This window comes from Salmo salar, chromosome 10 (genome assembly GCF_965601325.2).
Source record: "Salmo salar chromosome 10, fSalSal1, whole genome shotgun sequence".
Lineage (NCBI taxonomy): Eukaryota > Metazoa > Chordata > Actinopteri > Salmoniformes > Salmonidae > Salmo > Salmo salar.
The window spans coordinates 120,335,365-120,353,694 of record NC_138300.1 but is presented as its reverse complement, the minus strand read 5'-3'; the positions used below and the strand labels follow the sequence as shown (position 1 = coordinate 120,353,694).

General features: G+C 47.8%; 1 protein-coding gene across 1 annotated transcript in view; it reads left to right on the top strand.

The window, feature by feature from the left end:
* Positions 1–18,330, top strand: part of LOC106561737 (reelin) — a 308,794-nt gene that overhangs the window by 280,670 nt on the left and 9,794 nt on the right. The window contains exons 46-61 of the mRNA XM_082957441.1: positions 28–162; positions 371–494; positions 6,079–6,328; positions 6,575–6,743; positions 8,993–9,133; positions 10,155–10,332; positions 10,636–10,829; positions 12,868–13,124; positions 14,217–14,371; positions 14,626–14,840; positions 16,110–16,287; positions 16,486–16,661; positions 16,842–16,995; positions 17,036–17,252; positions 17,403–17,578; positions 17,856–17,929. Coding sequence (XP_082813567.1) covers positions 28–162; positions 371–494; positions 6,079–6,328; positions 6,575–6,743; positions 8,993–9,133; positions 10,155–10,332; positions 10,636–10,829; positions 12,868–13,124; positions 14,217–14,371; positions 14,626–14,840; positions 16,110–16,287; positions 16,486–16,661; positions 16,842–16,995; positions 17,036–17,252; positions 17,403–17,578; positions 17,856–17,929 — 2,793 coding nt within the window. The remainder of the gene's footprint in view (positions 1–27; positions 163–370; positions 495–6,078; positions 6,329–6,574; positions 6,744–8,992; positions 9,134–10,154; positions 10,333–10,635; positions 10,830–12,867; positions 13,125–14,216; positions 14,372–14,625; positions 14,841–16,109; positions 16,288–16,485; positions 16,662–16,841; positions 16,996–17,035; positions 17,253–17,402; positions 17,579–17,855; positions 17,930–18,330) is intronic.

The window sequence follows — 18,330 nt, the reverse complement described above, 5'->3', positions numbered from 1 at the left end:
ATAAAAAATATAAAATTTCTCCTGTAGGTTTGTTCAGTTCTTCCTGCGTCTGGGCTGTGGGAAGGCATCCCCAGATCCCCGTTCGCAGCCCGTCCTGCTCCAGTTCTCTGCAGACGGAGGTCTGACCTGGGGCCTGCTGCAGGACTTCCTCTTCTCAAACAGGTTAGCGTAAATACATTTCTAACGGATTCACTTGTATGGTACCCTGCACAGGCCCCTCCATATGCTTTTGTCTGTTGATGTTTTTATGTACTTTTAGGAGGGGTTCTTTTTTCAACGCAAAGCATTTTTACTGTGAAAATAAAATGCTACCTTAACTTATGTTATCTTATATCATCATCATCATCATCATCATCATATTCTCCAACAGCAGTAACCAGGCTCGCCTGGTTGCCCTGGAGATCCCTCTGCGTGCCCGTACCACCTCCACACGTCTCCGCTGGTGGCAGCCCTCTGAGAACGGACACTTCTATAGTCCATGGGTCATTGACCAGGTGAGACACCTTCCCTACATCGGCAGATAGCCTAGTGTTTAAGAGCGTTGAGTCAGTAACCGAAAGGTCACTGGTTTGAATCCCTGATCCGACTTGGGGGGGGGGGGGGGGGAATCTGTCAATGTGCCCTTGAGCAAGGAACTTAACCCAAATTGCTCCTTCAAGTCGCTCTGGATCAGAGCGTTTGCTGAATGTAAATGTAAAAATGTTTGTCCGTTCATCCATCTACTCATCCATCCTGCCATCTATCTTTATCTGACTCTGTAGTACCTTAGGGTGGTATACTCATAGTCTACATTACATTCCTCATATTGAGTTGCAAAGGCACCTAAATGTTTTGTCTTGCCCATTCACCCTCTGAATGGCACACATACATGGCGTAAGATGGCGCCGACAGATATGGCAGCTCAGCTTCCAGCTCCTGAGCAACTTTTTAGTATTTTGTTTTTTTGTGTGTGTTATTTCTTACATTATTAGCCTAGAATTATTTTTGTGTTATTACATACAGCCCGGAAATAACTTTGGGATATCAGAGCGGTGGTAACTCATTATGACCAGGAATACAACTTTCCCGAATTGGATCCTTTGTTCCTATCCCCCCAGGGTAATTGAACTTATTCCAGAAGCTGCTCCAAAACACCACTGTAGGAGAAGAGGTATTCGAAGGGGAATTCTAGTCTGACTCAGGAGGCGTGCACACCATCCACCAATTCCAAGTATATTACTTGCTAATGTTCAGTCTAGGGATAATAAAGTAGACGAGCTCAGGGCGAGGATCTCCTTCCAGAGAGACATCAGGGATTGTAACATACTCTGTTTCAATGAAACATTGTCTCTCTCTGGATATACTATCCCCGTCCATACAGCCAGCTGGGTTCTCAGTATATTGCGTAAATAGGAATAAAGAACTCTCCGGCAAGAAGAAAGGCGGGGTGTATGTTTCATGACTAAATACTCATGGTGTGATTGTGATAACATACAGAAACGCAAGTCCTTTTGTTCACCCGACTTAGAATACCTCACAATAAAATGCCAACTGTATTACCTCACAAGGGAATTCTCTTCGGTTATAGTCACAGCCGTGAATATTCCACCTCAACCCAATGCCACGACGGCCCTCAAAGAACGAAACTGGACTTTATGCATTTTGGAAACCACATATCCTGAGGCCGCAAATTATAGTAGCTGGTGATTTTAACAAAGCAAATTTGAGGAAAATGCTACCAAACTTCTACCAACACATTGACTTGTACAGTCATGGCCAAAAGTTTTGAGAATGACACAAATATTAATTTTCACAAAGTCTGCTGCTTCAGTTTGTATGATGACAATTTGCATATACTCCAGAATGTTATGAAGAGTGATCAGATGACTTTGCCATGCAAATGAACTGAATCCCCCCAAAAAAACATTTCCACTGCATTTCAGCCCTGCTACAAAAGGACCAGCTGACATCATGTCAGTGATTCTCTCGTTAATACAGGTGTGAGTGTTGACGAGGACAAGGCTGGAGATCACTCTGTCATGCTGATTGAGTTCGAATAACAGACTGGAAACTTCAAAAGGAGGGTGGTGCTTGGAATCATTGTTCTTCCTCTGTCAACCATGGTTACCTGCAAGGAAACATGTGCCGTCATCATTGCTTTGCACAAAAAGGGCTTCACAGGCAAGGATATTGCTGCCAGTAAGATTGCACCTAAATCAACCATTTATCGGATCATCAAGAACTTCAAGGAGAGCGGTTCAATTGTTGTGAAGAAGGCTTCAGGGCGCCAAAGAAAGTGCAGCAAGCGCCAGGACCGTCTCATAAAGTTGATTCAGCTGCTGGATCAGGGCACCACCAGTACAGAGCTTGCTCAGGAATGGCAGCAGGCAGGTGTGAGTGCATCTGCACGCACAGTGAGGCTAAGACTTTTGGAGGATGGCCTGGTGTCAAGAAGGGCAGCAAAGAAGCCACTTCTCTCCAGGAAAATCATCAGGGACAGACTGATATTCTGCAAAAGGGATTGGACTGCTGAGGACTGGTGTAAAGTCATTTTCTCTGATGAAACCCCTTTCCGATTGTTTGGGGCATCCGGGAAAAAAGCTTGTCTGGAGAAGACAAGGTGAGCGCTACCATCAGTCCTGTGTCATGCCAACAGTAAAGCATCCTGAGACCATTCATGTGTGGGGTTGCTTCTCAGCCAAGGGAATGGGCTTACTCACAATTTTGCCTAAGAACACAGCCATGAATAAAGAATGGTACCAACACATCCTCCGAGAGCAACTTCTCCCAACCATACAGGAACAGTTTGGTGATGAACAATGCCTTTTCCAGCATGATGGAGCACCTTGCCATAAGGCAAAAGTGATAACTAGGTGGCTCGGGGAACAAAACATCGATATTTTGGGTCCATGGCCAGGAAACTCCCCAGACCTTAATCCCATTGAGAACTTGTGGTCAATCCTCAAGAGGAGGGTGGACAAACAAAAACCCACAAATTCTGACAAACTCCAAGCATTGATTATGCAAGAATGGGCTGCCATCAGTCAGGATGTGGCCCAGAATTTAATTGACAGCATGCCAGGGCGGTTTGCAGAGGTCTTGAAAAAGAAGGGTCAACACTGCAAATATTGACTCTTTTCATCAACTTCATGTAATTGTCAATAAAAGCCTTTGACACTTATGAAATGCTTGTAATTCTACTTCAGTATTCCATACTAACATCTGTCAAAAATATCTAAAGACACCGAAGCAGCAAATTTTGTGGAAATTAATATTTGTGTCATTCTCAAAACTTTTCGCCACAACTTTAGTACTCGCACTGGAAAAACATTGAACCACTGCTACTCAACTTTTTGAAATGCTTACAAGGCCCTCCCCCACCCTCCCTTTGTCAAATCTGATAATGACTCCATTTTGCTCATCCCTTCCTATAGGCAGAAACTAAAACAGGAAGTTCCCGTGCTAAGGTCTACTCAACGATGGTCTGACTAATTGGAATCCATGCTTTAATAAGATTGTGTTGATCACGCTGACTGGGATTTGTTCCGGGTAGCCTCTGAGAATAACATTAACAAATACACGGATACGGTGACTAAGTTCATCAGGAATATTGGAGATGTTGTACCACCTGTGAGTATTAAAACCTAGCTTAACCAGAAACCGTGGATAGATGGCAGCATTCGCACAAAACTGAAAGCGCAACCCACTGCATTTGACAATGGCAAGGTGACTGGGAATATGGTTGAATACAAACAGTCCAGTTATGCCCTTGTAAGGCAATATGTTTTTTATTTAACCTTTATATAACCTTTATTTAACTAGGCAAGTCAGTTAAGAACAAATTCTTATTTACAATGACGACCTACCCCGGCCAAACCCAGACGACGCTGGGCCAATTGTGCGCCGCCGTATGGAACTCCCAAAATCGTCCGGATGTGATGCAGCCTGGATTCGAACCAGGGACTGCAGTGACACCTCTTGCACTGAAATGCAGTGCCTTAGACCACTGCGGCACTCAGGAGCAGAGACAAAGGGGAGTCGCAGTTCAACTGCTCAGACACGAGACGTACGTGGCAGGGTCTACAGACAATCACAGACTACAAAGGGAAAACCAGCCAACCAGGACACCGACATCTTGCTACCGGGCAAGCTAAACACCTTCTTCGCCCGCTTTGAGGATAACACAGTGCCACTGACTCGGCCCGCTACCAAGGACTGGGGGCTCTCCTTCTCTGTGGTATTAAGTGTGTTAACTCTCGCAGGGTTGCCGGCCCAGACGGCATCCCTAGCCGCGTCCTCAGAGCATGTGCAGTCCAGCTGGCTGGAGTGTTTGCGAACATATTCAAACTCTCCCTATCCCAGTCTACTGTCCTCACTTGCTTCAAGATGTCCACCGTTGTTCCTGTACCCAAGAAAGCAAAGGTAACTGAACTAAATGACTATTGCCCTGTAGAACTCACTTCTGTCATCATGAAGTTCTCTACCTTACCTGACACCATAGACCAACTTCAATTTGCTAACCGGCCCAATAGATCCACAGACGATGCAATCACCATTGCACTGCACACTGCCCTATCCCATCTGGACAGAGATAGGGCAGTGTGAACACCTATTTATGAATGCTGTTCATTGACTATAGCTCAGCATTCAACACCATAGTACCTTCCAAGCTCATCATTAAGCTTGGGGCGCTGGGTCTGAATACCCCCCCCCCCCTTTTGCAACTGGGTCCTGGACTTCCTGACAGGCCACCCCCAGGTGGTGAAGGTAGAAAACAATACCTCCACTTCGCTGATCCTCAATACAGGGGCCCCACAAGGGTGCGTGCTTAGCCCCCTCCTGTACTCTCTGTTCACCCATGACTGCATGGCCACGAAAGCCTCCAACTCAATCAGACGACAACAGTAGTTGGCCTTATTACCAACAATGATGAGACAGCCTACACGGAGGAGGTGAGGGCCCTGGGAGAGTGGTGCCAGGAAAATAACCTCTCACTCAACGTCAACAAAACAAAAAGAGATGATCGTGGACTTCAGGAAACAGCAGAGGGAGCACTCCCCTATCCACATCGACGGGACCACAGTGGAGAATGTGGAATACTTCAAGTTCCTCAGCGAACACATCACTGACGATCTGAAATGGTCCACCCACACAGACAGTGTGGTGAAGAAGGCCAACAGCGCCTTTTCAACCTCAGGAGGCTGAAGAAATTAGGCTTGGCCCCTAAAACCCTCACAAACTCCCGAGGGTGATGCGATCTGCCCAACGCATCACCGGGGACAAACTACCTGCCCTCCAGGACACCTACAGCACCCGATGTCACAAGAAGGTTCAAAAAGATCATCAAGGACATCAACCACTGGAGCCACAGCCTGTTCACCCCGTTACCATCCAGAAGGCGAGGTCAGTACAGGTGAATCAAAGCTTGAGTATCTCAAGGCCATCAGACTGTTAAACAGCCATCACTAGCCGGCTTCCACCCGGTTACGCAACCCTGCACCTCAGAGGCTGCTGCCCCATATACATAGACATGGAATCACTGGCCACTTTAAAAATGGAACACTAGTCACTTTAATAATGTTTACATACTGTTTTACTCATCTCATATGTATATACTGTATTCTATTCTACGTTATTTCCGTCAATGCCACTCCGACATTGCTCAGTCTAATATGTACGTATATATTTCTTAATTCCATTCTTTTACTTTTAGATTTGTGTGTATTGTTGTGAATTATTAGATACTACTGCACTGTTGGAGCTAGGAACACAAGCATTTCACTACACCCGCAATAACATCTGCTAAATATGTGTATGTGACCAATACAATTTAATTTAGATTTTGATATACACAATCCATGTCGCAATTGTCTAAAGGCTTAAAAATCATTCTCTAACCTGCCTCCTCCCCTTCATTTACACGGATTGAAGTGGATTTAACAGGTGACATCAAAAAGGGATCATAGCTTTCACCTGGATTCACCTGGTCAGTCTATGTCATGGAAAGAATGTTTTGTATAGTCAGTGTATATATCGGCCAATCAGTATACAGCATCCTGCCTGTATGACTGTAACCTACGTCTCTCTTTCCTCTACCAGCTGGTGGTGGGTGGCAGTGCCAGTGGCTGGGGACCTCTGGAGGATGACTTCTCCTCTATGGATGGTCGTTCCTGGCTGCTCCACCCCGGGGGTACCCGTATGCCCGTGTGTGGTTCTGACGGGGCGGCCTTCGCCTTTATAGAGAAGTCCAACACGCGTTATGCTGTCACCACAGACATCAGCCTGGGACAGGATGCATTCATACAGTTTGACTTCTCCGCTTCCTGCTCTGTCACCAACTCCTGCTACGGTGAGCCACTAGGGAGAGGAATGGACATAAGAGGTTGTCAGTGGGGTTGGTAGTGGTAATTATGCCATAGGTTCACCAAAAAAAGGTTATAAGGTGTAATGAAATGATACCTTTCATTGACTATGATTGATTTGCCCATGTAGTATTGAATACATGGGCTATGCTAGGTAAACATGACTTTACAATAAATACTGATGTCTTTTGTTTCTCTGTGTGTCTTTCTTTGTCTTCTCTTGTCCATCACAGCCATTGAACTAGAGTATTCTCTGGACCTGGGTCTGAGCTGGCAGCCTCTGGTGAGAGATTGTCTCCCCACCAGCCCAGACTGCTCCTCCTACACCTTACAGAGACTGCTGGTAGCAGACACCTACAACAAGTGGGGCCGAGTCACTCTGCCAATCCCCACCTATGCCAGGTCAGTTACATGTTGATGGACTGCCAATCCCCGACTATGCCAGGTCAGTTACATGTTGATGGACTGCCAATCCCCGACTATGCCAGGTCAGTTACATGTTGATGGACTGCCAATCCCCGACTATGCCAGGTCAGTTACATGTTGATGGACTGCCAATCCCCGACTATGCCAGGTCAGTTACATGTTGATGGACTGCCAATCCCCACCTATGCCAGGTCAGTTACATGTTGATGGACTGCCAATTGCCAAGTATGTGTAAGGCTTGTCGTTAGGAATGGACCAAGGCGCAGCGGGAATGTGGATACTCATAGTTTTAATCAACTCAAGTAAGGCATCCACAGGAAAAAACAATAAACAAGACAGCAACAGTTTTGCAGGCTAACAAACGCAGTGCAAAAACAACTACCCACAACCCCAAAGAAAAACACACACTACTATATAGGACTCCCAATCAAAGGCAACTCAACACACCTGCCTTCAATTGGGAGTCCAATCACCAACACAACACTTAACACAAAAAACCCTGCCACATCCTGACCAAAACGAATCCAATTGCTCCCTCTGCTGGTCAGGACGTGACAGTATGCCAGGTCAGTTACATGTTGATGGACTGCCAATCCCCACCTATGCCAGGTCAGTGACATGTTGTTGGACTGCCAATCCCCAACTATGCCAGGTCAGTTACATGTTGATGGACTGCCAATCGCCAAGTATGCCAGGTCAGTTACATGTTGTTGGACTGCCAATCCCCGACTATGCCAGGTCAGTTGCATGTTGTTGGACTGCCAATCCCCGACTATGCCAGGTCAGTTACATGTTGTTGGACTGCCAATCCCCACCTATGCCAGGTCAGTTACATGTTGATGGACTGCCAATCCCTGACTATGCCAGGTCAGTTACATGTTGTTGGACTGCCAATCCCCACCTATGCCAGGTCAGTTACATGTTGATGGACTGCCAATCCCCAATTATGCCAAGTCAGTTACATGTTGATAGTTTATTTAGTAAATATTTTCATAACTCTACTTTCTTAAAACTGTGTTGTTGGTTAAGGGTTTGTAAGTAAACATTTCATGGTAAGGTCTACACCTGTTCTATTCCGGGGCAATATCATTAATATGGCAATAGTCATGGCAAAATGTGAAGAATTGCAGGAAAGTAGCTGTAAAACTGCTAATATTTCTCTCCACGATATGACAAAATGGGTTGAATTTAAGGAATTAGCTTTAAAAAGGCAAACAATTCTCTCTGCCTCATGGCAAAATGTGTAGAATTGCAGGAAATGTACTTTGTCAAACACACTAACACAGTCCTGTGCCCTTCTATACACACTAACACAGTCCTGTGCCCTTCTATACACACTAACACAGTACTGTGCCCTTCTATACACACTAACACACAGTCCTGTGCCCTTCTATACACACTAACACACAGTCCTGTGCCCTGCTATACACACTGACATACAGTCCTGTGCCCTGCTATACACACTAACACACAGTCCTGTGCCCTGCTATACACACTGACATACAGTCCTGTGCCCTTCTATACACACTAACACACAGTCCTGTGCCCTTCTATACACACTGACACACAGTCCTGTGCCCTGCTATACACACTGACATACAGTCCTGTGCCCTGCTATACACACTAACACACAGTCCTGTGCCCTGCTATACACACTGACACAGTCCTGTGCCCTGCTATACACACTGACACATCTAGTCCTGTGCCCTGCTATACACACTGATATACAGTCCTGTGCCCTGCTATACACACTGACACAGTCCTGTGCCCTGCTATACACACTGACACATCTAGTCCTGTGCCCTGCTATACACACTGACATACAGTCCTGTGCCCTGCTATACACACTGACACACAGTCCTGTGCCCTGCTATTCACACTGACACACAGTCCTGTGCCCTGCTATACACACTGACACATCTAGTCCTGTGCCCTGCTATACACACTGACATACAGTCCTGTGCCCTGCTATACACACTGACACATCTAGTCCTGTGCCCTGCTATACACACTGACACACAGTCCTGTGCCCTGCTATACACACTGACACACAGTCCTGTGCCCTGCTATACACACTGACACACAGTCCTGCTATACACACTGACACACACAGTCCTGTGCCCTGCTATACACACTGACACATCTAGTCCTGTATCGGTTAACTGGAAGACACAGACACCAGAGTGCATGGTAACATTCACACACTCTCTCTGGTGTGTCTGCAGGTCTCCTGCCACGCGGTTCCGCTGGTTCCAGCAGGCTCCGTTTGACAAGCAGCAGACCTGGGCTCTGGACAACCTTTACATCGGAGACGGCTGCCCTGACATGTGCTCTGGACACGGACGCTGCCAGCAGAGCTCCTGTGTGTGAGTGACCGTACCCACCAGTATGGTTGCAAAATTATAAGAAACCTTTCCAAAGTTGAGGGTTTTTTACGAAATCCTGATTGGAGGATTCCTAGTTCCTACCAGAGGTATCACACATCATCCCAGAGGTATCATACACTCCACACATCATCCCAGAAGTATCACACACTCCACACATCATCCCAGAGGTATCACACACTCCACACATCATCCCAGAGGTATCACACACTCCTCACATCATCCCAGAGGTATCACACACTCCACACATCATCCCAGAGGTATCACACACTCCACACATCATCCCAGAGGTATCACACACTCCACGCATCATCCCAGAGGTATCACACACTCCACACATCATCCCAGAGGTATCACACACTCCACACATCATTCCAGAGGTATCACACACTCCACACATCATCCCAGAGGTATCATACACTCCACACATCATCCCAGAGGTATCACACACTCCACACATCATCCCAGAGGTATCACACACTCCACACATCATCCCAGAGGTATCACACACTCCACACATCATCCCAGAGGTATCACACACTCCACACATCATCCCAGAGGTATCATACACTCCACACATCATCCCAGAGGTATCACACACTCCACACATCATCCCAGAGGTATCACACACTCCACACATCATCCCAGAGGTATCACACACTCCACACATCATCCCAGAGGTATCACACACTCCACACATCATCCCAGAGGTATCATACACTCCACACATCATCCCAGAGGTATCACACACTCCACACATCATCCCAGAGGTATCACACACTCCACGCATCATCCCAGAGGTATCACACACTCCACACATCATCCCAGAGGTATCATACACTCCACACATCATCCCAGAGGTATCACACACTCCACACATCATCCCAGAGGTATCATACACTCCACACATCATCCTTTTTATTCTAGCACTCTGGAACGTATTTGAATCATTATAATGTGAATTTAGGATAATATCCCCTCCCCCTCCCTCCTCCCCATGTAGGTGTGATCCAGAGTGGGGAGGGGAGTACTGTGATTTGCCTGTGGCCCCTCTGCCCTCCCAGCTAAAGGACAGCTTCAGCCGAGCCCCCTCTCTCAGCCACTGGCACCTGGTGACCGGCGCAAAACTCAGTACTGTGTGTGGGGCAGTGGCATCTGGTGCTGCACTGCACTTCAGTGGGGTAACTGTCTGTCTGTCTGTCTGTCTGTCTGTCTGTCTTGTCGATCTATCGATCTATCAGTCTATCACCAGAATTTAAATTGGCCCGAAACCTGATCTGTTCGTATCTCTTCATCTAACCTGTTTTTCTTTCTCACTTCTTTGATATCTCTGTCTGTCTGTCTGTCTGTCTGTCTGTCTGTCTGTCTGTCTGTCTGTCTGTCTGTCTGTCTGTCTGTCTGTCTGTCTGTCTGTCTGTCTGTCTGTCTGTCTGTCTGTCTGTCTGTCTGTCTGTCTGTCTGTCTGTCTGTCTGTCTGTCTGCAGAGTTGTAGTCGTCAGCTGGTGACGGTGGATCTGAACCTGACCAACGCAGAGTTCATCCAGTTTTACTTCATGTACGGCTGCATGATCCCACCTAGCAACCGTAACCAGGGCGTGCTGCTGGAGTTCAGCCTGAATGGAGGTATCAACTGGAATCTGCTGACAGAGATCTTCTATGACCTGTACAGCAAGCCTGGGTAAGTGTTCTACATCAAACCTACGGTACAGTATATATATATACGGTTGGAAGTGTAACAGACTGGTTCATTGTCCTGTCCCGACCTGGGTTCCAACCAGGAACCCTCTGCACAACAACAACAACACTTCATACTCACCGACCCCAACAACAACAACACTTCATACTCACTGACCCCAACAACAACAACACTTCATACTCACTGACCCCAACAACAACAACACTTCATACTCACTGACCCCAACAACAACAACACTTCATACTCACTGACCCCAACAACAACAACACTTCATACTCAACGACCCCAACGACAACAACACTTCATACTCACCGACCCCAACAACAACAACACTTCATACTCACCGACCCCAACAACAACAACACTTCATACTCACCGACCCCAACAAGAACAACACTTCATACTCACTGACCCCAACAACAACAACACTTCATACTCACCGACCCCAACAAGAACAACACTTCATACTCACTGACCCCAACAACAACAACACTTCATACTCACTGACCCCAACAACAACAACACTTCATACTCACTGACCCCAACAACAACAACACTTCATACTCACTGACCCCAACAACAACAACACTTCATACTCACCGACCCCAACAACAACAACACTTCATACTCACTGACCCCAACAACAACAACACTTCATACTCACTGACCCCAACAACAACAACACTTCATACTCACTGACCCCAACAACAACAATACTTCATACTCACTGACCCCAACAACAACAACACTTCATACTCACCGACCCCAACAACAACAACACTTCATACTCACCGACCCCAACAACAACAACACTTCATACTCACCGACCCCAACAAGAACAACACTTCATACTCACTGACCCCAACAACAACAACACTTCATACTCACTGACCCCAACAACAACAACACTTCATACTCACTGACCCCAACAACAACAACACTTCATACTCACTGACCCCAACAACAACAACACTTCATACTCACTGACCCCAACAACAACAACACTTCATACTCACTGACCCCAACAACAACAACACTTCATACTCACTGACCCCAACAACAACAACACTTCATACTCACTGACCCCAACAACAACAACACTTCATACTCACTGACCCCAACAACAACAACACTTCATACTCACTGACCCCAACAACAACAACATTTCATACTCACTGACCCCAACAACAACAACACTTCATACTCACTGACCCCAACAACAACAACACTTCATATTCACTGACCCCAACAACAACAACACTTCATACTCACTGACCCCAACAACAACAACACTTCATACTCACTGACCCCAACAACAACAACACTTCATACTCACTGACCCCAACAACAACAACACTTCATACTCACTGACCCCAACAACAACAACACTTCATACTCACTGACCCCAACAACAACAACATTTCATACTCACTGACCCCAACAACAACAACACTTCATACTCACTGACCCCAACAACAACAACACTTCATACTCACTGACCCCAACAACAACAACACTTCATACTCAATGACCCCAACAACAACAACACTTCATACTCACTGACCCCAACAACAACAACACTTCATACTCACTGACCCCAACAACAACAACACTTCATACTCACTGACCCCAACAACAACAACACTTCATACTCACTGACCCCAACAACAACAACACTTCATACTCACTGACCCCAACAACAACAACACTTCATACTCACTGACCCCAACAACAACAACACTTCATACTCACTGACCCCAACAACAACAAAAAGTCCTAGGAGGAGGTTCAAGAAGGACGGTTTACGGAAACTTCTACGAATCTTACTGGGACTCTGCTTTCTCCTTCCTAGGTCTTTCACATCAGATGTTCCAGTCCTAACCTGTGTGTGTGTGTGTGTGTGTGTGTGTGTGTGTGTGTGTGTGTGTGTGTGTGTGTGTGTGTGTGTGTGTGTGTGTGTGTGTGTGTGTGTGTGTGTGTGTGTGTGTGTGTGTGTGTGTGTGTGTGTGTGTGTATCTAGATTTGTCAACGTGCTGCTACCCCCAGCAGCACGTCAGGAAGGGGTGCGAGTGCGCTGGTGGCAGCCGACACATGATGGAGCGGACCACAGCGACTGGGCGCTGGACAACGTTCTGATTGCCGGCTCTGACCCGCGGGCTCAGATAACTGACACATTCGGAGGGGTGGCGCTGCCCAACCACGAGAGAGCTCCCGCTGATGGTACACCCACAGGCAGGATAGGACTCCTCAGTGAGGGAGAGGAGGAGAGCACCTCAGGTATATTACACAGGGGATCTGGACACGGCCACCACACACACCGCCACAAGTACACATCACAACTACAGGTACACACAACTACAGGTACACACACCGCCACAGGTACACACACAGCCACAGGTACACACACAGCCACAGGTACACACAACCACAAGTACACATCACAACTACAGGTACACACACAACTACAGGTACACACACCGCCACAGGTACACACAACCACAAGTACACATCACAACTACAGGTACACACAACTACAGGTACACACACCGCCACAGGTACACACAACCACAAGTACACATCACAACTACAGGTACACACAACTACAGGTACACACACCGCCACAGGTACACACAACCACAAGTACACATCACAACTACAGGTACACACACAACTACAGGTACACACAACCTCAGGTACACACAACTACAGGTACACACAACCTCAGGTACACACAACCTCAGGTACACACAACCTCAGGTACACACACAACCCCAGGTACACACAACTACAGGTACACACAACCTCAGGTACACACACAACCACAGGTACACACAACTCCAGGTACACACAACCTCAGGTACACACACAACCTCAGGTACACACACAACTACAGGTACACACACAGGGGCTTTGTCAGTCACGCGGGCCCCAGTTCCTGTGCATGATTTTCGTGATCGTCGAGTTAAACGAGCGACAAGTTAGATTTCCTTCTAATAAGCAAAGACCACGTCAAATACAACTGCTTTAGGAGAAAACTATTATACAGGATCTGTAACTGTACAAAGTCAACAGAAAAATATATATATATATTTTTTTTTGTAATTCTCTCCCCCTTATTTCTCTCCCTTTTTCTACCTCTCCCCTCTCTCTCTCTCTCCCTCTTGCTCTTCCCTCATTCTCTCTCCCTCTTCCTCTCCCCTATCCCTCCCCCCTATCCCTCCCTCTCCACTCACTCTCTCTCTCTCGTCCTCCCCCACCTGCTCCCCTATCCCCCTATCACTCCCCCTCTCCCCTCACTCACTCCTTCTCCCCCCTCTCCCTCCCCCCTCTCCCTTCCCCATCTCTCTCCCTCCCTCTCTCCCCTTCCAGTGAGTGACCATTGGCTGTTCAGTGAGGACTGTACTGTGCAGAGATTCTGTAGTTCTCCAGACGGTGTGATGGTGTGTGGTAGTGATGACGGGAGAGAGGTGTATGCTGTCACGCACGACATCATACCTGACAAAGACTGGGTCATGCAGTTCAAGGTAAGACTGTGTCCGTTTGTGTGCAGTGATTTAATTAGGTACACACGGTGCCTCTTGTAATATATTGAACACTTGTTCACGTCACCTAAAATGAGTAATGTCACCTTTTGTTATTCTGCAATGGCTTAGATCTATGTGTTTCTCTGTTAACAGATAGCAGTCATCATTGTTTGCTGTGTGTATACAGAGACCACTAACATTTGTGTCCATTGAGGTTACAATAACGGCGTATGAATCCCTGTGTGTCTTTACAGATAGCAGTGGGCTGCAGTGTTCCAGAGCGCCAGGCAGAGCGTCAGGTCCATGTCCAGTACTCTGTGGACTTCGGTGTATCCTGGAGGTACCTGGTGCTCCAGTGTCTCCCTGCGGACCCTCGCTGTGGAGGACAGGTCTCCCAGCCCAGCGTCTTCTTCCCTGCCCAGGGCTGGAAAAGGGCCGTCTACCCTCTACCGGACAGCCTGGCAGACACGTGAGTGACACACCTGACACATACAATAAACACACGTATGTAAGCAAGCATGGACACACACACACACACACACACACAAAATCAACCTGGCTGGCACCCTAGGGAAGACCATTTAAATCAACCTGGCTGGCACCCTAGGGAAGACCATTTAAATCAACCTGGCTGGCACCCTAGGGAAGACCATTTAAATCAACCTGGCTGGCACCCTAGGGAAGACCATTTAAATCAACCTGGCTGGCACCCTAGGGAAGACCATTTAAATCAACCTGGCTGGCACCCTAGGGAAGACCATTTAAATCAACCTGGCTGGCACCCTAGGGAAGACCATTTAAAGGTCTTGGTGATCTTTGGGGGGGGGGGGGGGGGGTCCTGTTTTATCTGCAGCACTTTGGGGGGGGGGGGGGGGGTCCTGTTTTATCTGCAGCACTTTGGGGGGGGGGTCCTGTTTTATCTGCAGCACTTTGGGTGGGGGGGTCCTGTTTTATCTGCAGCACTTTGGGGGGGGGGGGTCCTGTTTTATCTGCAGCACTTTGGGGGGGGGGGGGGTCCTGTTTTATCTGCAGCACTTTGGGGGGGGGGGGGGGCCTGTTTTATCTGCAGCACTTAGGGGGGGGGGGGGTCCTGTTTTTATCTGCAGCACTTTGGGGGGGGGGGGGGGTCCTGTTTTATCTGCAGCACTTTGGGGGGGGGGGGGTCCTGTTTTATCTGCAGCACTTTGGGGGGGGGTCCTGTTTTATCTGCAGCACTTTGGGGGGGGGGGTCCTGTTTTATCTGCAGCACTTTGGGGGGGGGGGGTCCTGTTTTATCTGCAGCACTTTGGGGGGGGGGGGGGGTCCTGTTTTATCTGCAGCACTTTGGGGGGGGGGGGGGGGGGTCCTGTTTTATCTGCAGCACTTTGGGGGGGGGGGAGGGGGTCCTGTTTTATCTGCAGCACTTTGGGGGGGGGGGGGTCCTGTTTTATCTGCAGCACTTTGGGGGGGGGGGGTCCTGTTTTATCTGCAGCACTTTTGGGGGGGGGGGAGGGTCCTGTTTTATCTGCAGCACTTTGGGGGGGGGGGGGGGTCCTGTTTTATCTGCAGCACTTTGGGGGGCCGGGGGGGTCCTGTTTTATCTGCAGCACTTTGGGGGGGGGGTCCTGTTTTATCTGCAGCACTTTGGGGGGGGGGGGGGTCCTGTTTTATCTGCAGCACTTTGGGGGGGGGGGGGGGGGGGGGGGGGAGGTTCCTACATTGGTTCTGGAACTATATTCTGTGTTGTTATGTTCTGCAGCGCGGTCCGTTTCCGGTTTTACCAGCAGCACTCGGACACCCAGTGGGCTGTGGAGAACTTCTACATCGGGCCGGCCTGTGACGGCCACTGTGGGGGACATGGAGACTGTCTAGACCAGAGATGTCTCTGTGATCCTGGCTTCACTGGACCCAACTGCTACGCCAGCACTTCTCTCAGGGTATCAATCAGTTCATCAATCTTTATTTATTTACTACATTTTCATACAAGTTGTTCCTATCCGGCTCAAAGGACCATGTCTTTTGTACACTCCATCCATGCCTCTTAACTCTTGGGTGTGTGTAACAAAGTCTTGGGAAAAGAGAAGAAGACACATTCCATTTCTGTGGACAATAAAGTATCTATTCTATTCTTATAGGCCTCTCTGAAGGAGCGTTTTGACTGGGAGGGGGCCCCAGGTCCTCAGTGGCAGGTCCTGGAAGGGGGCCATCCCTGTACTGACTGTGGGGTGCTGGTGGAGGGGACAGCCCTGTACTTTGGAGGGGCAGATGCCAGACAGGCCGTCACCACTGACCTGGACCTCCGCGGAGCCAAGTTAGTAACTCTACTGTTTGTCTTCCCAGGGTTCGGTCATACAATTTGTGTATATCGTCCTTTTCTGTCAGTTCAGGCTTTTAAGATTCCCTTTCAGTGTGTGTATGTGTCTCGTTTGGAGGACACAACACAAATGTAATCTTCCTCTTATTCCTCTTCTTCTCTCTTTTTCCTCTTCAGGTTTGTAGAATACTGGGCCAGGATTGGCAGTGAAGACAACATGACCATGTGCCATCGTCCAACCTGTCGTAAAGAGGGAGTGCTGCTGGACTACTCCACAGATGGAGGTATGAAACAACATAAACAGATAGACATTTACAAACAAATCCACGTAGCTCCATCAGCACGGGAATCCTAACGATTAACCTGATGAGATGGACTATCTGAAGTATGTGTCTGTGAGGCGTGATTACATCGTGATACCAGAGGCGGCGTTATCTAATGCTACACGGTTGCGGTGGTGGCAGCCCTTCCACGTCTCCTCTGGTCTGGCGACATCCGGGCCGGAGCGCGCTCAGTGGGCCGTCGACAACATCCTGGTGGGAGGGTCTGACATCAACCCCTCCACTTTGCTCGACAACTTCGATGACGGTAAACAGATTGTGCTGTATCACCTTCGGAAAGGAATGGGAGTCTCTTTCTAGGTTTTTATATGCCCTTAGACAAATCTAAAAAAAGACAATGGAGAACCAACTATTCTTCTTCTCTTTTTGTACCCCCCCGTCTCTCTCTCTCTCTCAGAGGGTGTGTCACATGAGGAGAGCTGGAGCTTCTATCCCAACGCGGTGCGTACAGCAGGCTTCTGTGGGAACCCCTCTTTCCACCTCTACTGGCCCAATAAGAAACAGGACAAAACACACAACATTCTGGCCACCCGCGAGCTCATCGTACAGCCTGGGTACATCCTACAGTTTAAGGTATAACCTCTCATCATTTACAGCTTGGCACCATCCTACAGTCTTACATAATTAACATCGACAATAATAGAGGTCCAAGAATCAATCCCTGTGGAACACCATATTTAATCTCAAGAGGGGCCTCCTTTGAAAAGGATAGAATGAATTTTTGGTTTTGGATAGCTGCTGCAAACCTCTTAGCATTTACAACATGGCTACATCACACAGTTTAAGGTAACTGTTACTGTTATCATTTCTTGTATCTCCTAAGTCCTACTCTCCTCTGTCTTCTGTGTAGATTGTGGTTGGTTGTGAGGCAGACAGCTGTGAAGACCACCATTCTGTCCTGCTGCAGTACAGGAAGGATGCCAGGTGAGAGAGAAAGAGATATAGATATTCTTATCTATGCTGCTAATGTAGTGTTCCGATGCGCTAGCTCAATGCCTTCCTCACACAGTACACAGCCAGGGTTTGGGTCAATTCAGGGGAGAATGACTGCCCCCCCCCCCATCACTGATGCCAGGAAGATCAAGGCAGACCGCGGTACTGCATTGCATTGTTTACAGAAAACAGAATCCCATATTACAGTAAAGGGGAAAATGGCAATCTATGTGTAAACAAATACACATTTTGAAGACAATCATGGTACCAATAATTACTTCTATTTCACCAGATATCCTTTTATATTTAATAAGGATAATTTAGTAGCCTGCAGTACCTCGGTCGGCCTTCAACTTGAGATAATCAATGAGAGGGGGGCAGCACTGAGCTAG